This window comes from Antechinus flavipes, chromosome 1 (assembly GCF_016432865.1).
Source record: "Antechinus flavipes isolate AdamAnt ecotype Samford, QLD, Australia chromosome 1, AdamAnt_v2, whole genome shotgun sequence".
Classification (NCBI taxonomy): Eukaryota; Metazoa; Chordata; class Mammalia; order Dasyuromorphia; family Dasyuridae; genus Antechinus; species Antechinus flavipes.
Genome location: NC_067398.1, coordinates 287,439,460 through 287,443,355, shown reverse-complemented (window position 1 = coordinate 287,443,355; position 3,896 = coordinate 287,439,460). Strand labels below are relative to the sequence as shown.

The 3,896-nt window shown below is 41.4% G+C and overlaps 1 protein-coding gene across 1 annotated transcript; it reads right to left on the bottom strand.

The window, feature by feature from the left end:
* Positions 1–263: 263 nt before the first annotated feature.
* LOC127538419 (tubulin alpha-8 chain-like) lies at positions 264–1,769 on the bottom strand. The gene has a single exon (XM_051962190.1). The coding sequence runs from the start codon at positions 1,701–1,703 to the stop codon at positions 354–356; it is 1,350 nt and encodes a 449-aa protein (XP_051818150.1). The 5' UTR covers positions 1,704–1,769; the 3' UTR covers positions 264–353.
* Between the last annotated feature and the right edge of the window lie 2,127 nt (positions 1,770–3,896).

Below are 3,896 nucleotides of genomic sequence, written 5' to 3'. Positions count from 1 at the left end.
TAGGTCTCTTTGTCAAAGAAATCCACTTCCATCAAAATATGTCCTCATACAATATCGTTGTCGAAGTGTATAATGATCTCCTGGTTCTGCTCATTTCACTTAGCATCAGTTCATGTAAGTCTCGCCAGTCCTCTCTGTATTCATCCTGCTGGTCATTTCTTACAGAACAATAATATTCCATAACATTCTTTTTTTTTTTTTTTTAAGCTTCAGTGGTGATCCGTGCACACATGTATGAACACACACATGCACGAAAGTCCACATTTATTGCTAGTAAGAAAGATTTTATTTTGGGGAGTGTGCGAGAAGAGAAGGATATGAACACTGAGACGAGTTTGGATTCTGGATGCCTTCTAGAACTCCTCGCTTTCATCTTCACCCTCTATAGAGTCTGTGCCCACTTCCTCATAATCCTTCTCCAGGGCAGCCAGGTCTTCCCGAGCCTCGGAGTACTCGCCTTCCTCCATGCCTTCGCCCACGTACCAGTGCACAAATGCCTGCTTGGCGTACATGAGGTCAAACTTGTGATCCAGACGGGCCCATGCTTCGGCAATGGCCATAGTGTTACTGAGCATGCACACTGCCCGCTGCACTTTAGCCAGGTCTCCACCAGGTACCACCGTCGGGGGCTGGTAGTTGATACCAACCTTGAAGCCAGTGGGACACCAGTCTACAAACTGGATGGTCCTCTTGGTCTTGATGGTGGCAATGGCGGCATTGACATCCTTGGGCACGACGTCCCCTCGGTACAGCATGCAACAGGCCATGTACTTGCCGTGCCGCGGGTCACACTTGACCATCTGGTTGGAGGGGTCAAAGCAGGCATTGGAGATCTCGGCGACGGACAGCTGCTCGTGGTAGGCCTTCTCAGCAGAGACTATGGGCGAGTAGGTGACGAGCGGGAAGTGGATGCGAGGGTAGGGCACCAGGTTGGTCTGGAACTCCGTGAGGTCCACATTGAGGGCGCCATCAAAGCGCAGGGAGGCAGTGATGGAGGAGACGATCTGGCCGATGAGCCGGTTGAGGTTGGTGTAGGTGGGGCGCTCGATGTCCAGGTTCCGGCGGCAGATGTCATAGATGGCTTCGTTGTCCACCATGAAGGCACAGTCCGAGTGCTCCAGCGTGGTGTGAGTGGTTAAAATGGAGTTATAAGGCTCCACGACAGCCGTGGACACCTGTGGGGCTGGGTAGATGGCAAACTCCAGCTTGGACTTCTTGCCATAGTCCACAGAGAGTCTCTCCATCAGCAGAGAGGTGAAGCCTGAACCTGTACCGCCCCCAAAGCTGTGGAAGATCAGGAATCCCTGCAGTCCAGTGCATTGGTCCGACAGTTTTCGGATACGCTCCAATACAAGATCAATTATTTCCTTTCCAACAGTATAATGACCCCGGGCATAGTTATTGGCAGCATCTTCCTTGCCAGAGATCAGCTGTTCAGGATGAAATAGCTGTTTATAGATGCTGGTCCGGACCTCATCTATCACAGCAGGCTCCAAGTCTACAAAGACTGCTCTGGGGACATGCTTGCCAGCTCCAGTCTCACTGAAGAAGGTATTGAAGGAGTCATCACCACCCTCCAGAGTCCTGTCACTGGACATGGTACCATTGGGTTGGATACCATGTTCCAAGCAGTATAATTCCCAGCAGGCATTGCCCATCTGCACTCCAGCCTGGCCGACATGGATGGAGATACATTCACGCATGGTTGCTCCAACGAGTGAAGATGGGAGGGTGCTGTTGACTGCAGACAGGTTACGGGTCTCTGCCAACACAGCAAATCCCCATAACATTCATATACCACAATTTACCCAGCCATTCTCCAATTGATGGGCATCCATTCATTTTCCAGTTTCTATACAAATAGGGCTGAATAGCAGGATTCTTAATGAAGTGATTTTAAACAAGTCAGTTATTCAGATTTTAATTCTTTTTTTCTTACAAATTCATTGTCTTTTATTATTTGTTAGACTGGGGGCACAAGTCATATTTTCAACTTGACTGGTTTTTCATGTTATTACTGTACATTTTGAATTGGCTACTTTTATCACCAGTTTCCCAATGTATTGAGTGTCATACTATAGTCAGTTTTCCACATGCTTTTTAAAATTCTAGAAGGAGATAATAGGATTAAAAATATTATATATTACTTCAACAACAATACTATATGATGATCAATTCTGATGGACGTGGACATCTCCAGCAATGAGATGAACCAAATCAGTTCCAATAGAGCAGTAATGAATTGAACCAGCTACACACAGCGAAAGAACTCTGGGAGATAACTATGAACCATTACATAGAATTCCCAATCTCTCTATTTTTGTCTGCCTGCATTTTTGATTTCCTTCACAGGCTAATAGTACACTATTTCAAAGTCCGATTCTTTTTGTACAGCAAAATAACTGTTGGACATGTATGCTTATATTTTATTTAATTTATACTTTAACATATTTAACATGTATTGGTCAACCTGCCATGCTGTAAAATTACCCATGCATATAACTTGTAAATAAACTATAATAAAAAAAAAGAAAGAAAAAAAATAGTATATATTTGCTTTCATAGACTAATGAAGGAAAGATATTTTCCTTAATTCTTGTCTATTGTGCCTATTCATTCTAATGTACCTATTCATTTCCTTTAGATCAGTTAAGGTGATGAAATAAATACTCTCTTACAATATACTCTCTCCCACAAATACTATACAAAGACCTAGAAAATTTGCTAAAATAAATCCCAATCAGGAATTAAAGAAAAAAGTCCCAACATAACATGGATTTTGAGTCAAGTCTGTTATACATCATCCTTCCTCCAGAGGTCTTAGAGGATTTGGAGTTATCTGGGTCACTTTTTTTGCCACTGGTTAGAGCATTTCAGCAATTGTGCTCTCCCAATTTTAATTCAGTGGCTAACATTCCAGTTCCATTTAAACATTTAACATTAGATTAGCCTTTAAAAAAAGATATGTATATATATACATATATATATATACATATCTTTTTTGGAGGGGAAAGGATAATTTAATCATTTTATTAACAAGGATATGAGGTTATTAAATTTAAAAGGATGGTCATTTCACCATTTCTTTTAGACCAAAGACAAGCATGCCCATCAAACACTTCATCAAGGATTTCTCATTATGGGATTAATAGGGGAGACAATGTGAGAAGGAAAATGGAAAGATGGATGATGTTTGACAAAAATCAAAGGGGACAATTCCCTTTAATAACATTGACAAAATCAAAGAGGGCAGTCCCTTTTGACAAGAAGACCTTAAAGAAAAGATTCAAAAGGGTAAAGTAGACATCTTCTTTCCTTTAGAAACATCTTATGCAGTCCTGTGCCTCTGGTGTGGTCTGTTCTTCTCCAGTTCAGGTCACTTATAGAAATTTCCTACAGAATTGATCTCAAATAAACTTCTAGTTTACTTTGCCAAAAACCAGGTAAGATAGTGAAAGTTAGTTCAAACCTTATGTCTTTTCAAATTATGAATCTTTTAGATCAGGAAATTCACAATTTTACCTATCATCTATATCACCTATTGTTAGGTTAAAATTTATGATTTGCTCCTACAGGATGGCTTGCTCCCACAAGACCTAAGATTCCAGGCTGTATGAAAATGCTTAATAACAATGAATATAATAACAATGAATTATTTTAAAAAGGAAAATAAGAATTGACAATGAAGTTCTTACAGCAAAAGCATTTAATGCATCCTATGATTAATATAACTAGTATAATACAAAGAGATAAACTAGAGGGGAAGAGAAGAAAGAATACATCACCAATTCAGGGAAGCACCAGCATTGCAGACCTCAAGCTGGGGAACCCCAGATCATAGCTTTGCAAGGCTCCACCAGGAGAGTCCCAGGCAGAGTATCCTCTCCATGGGTGAG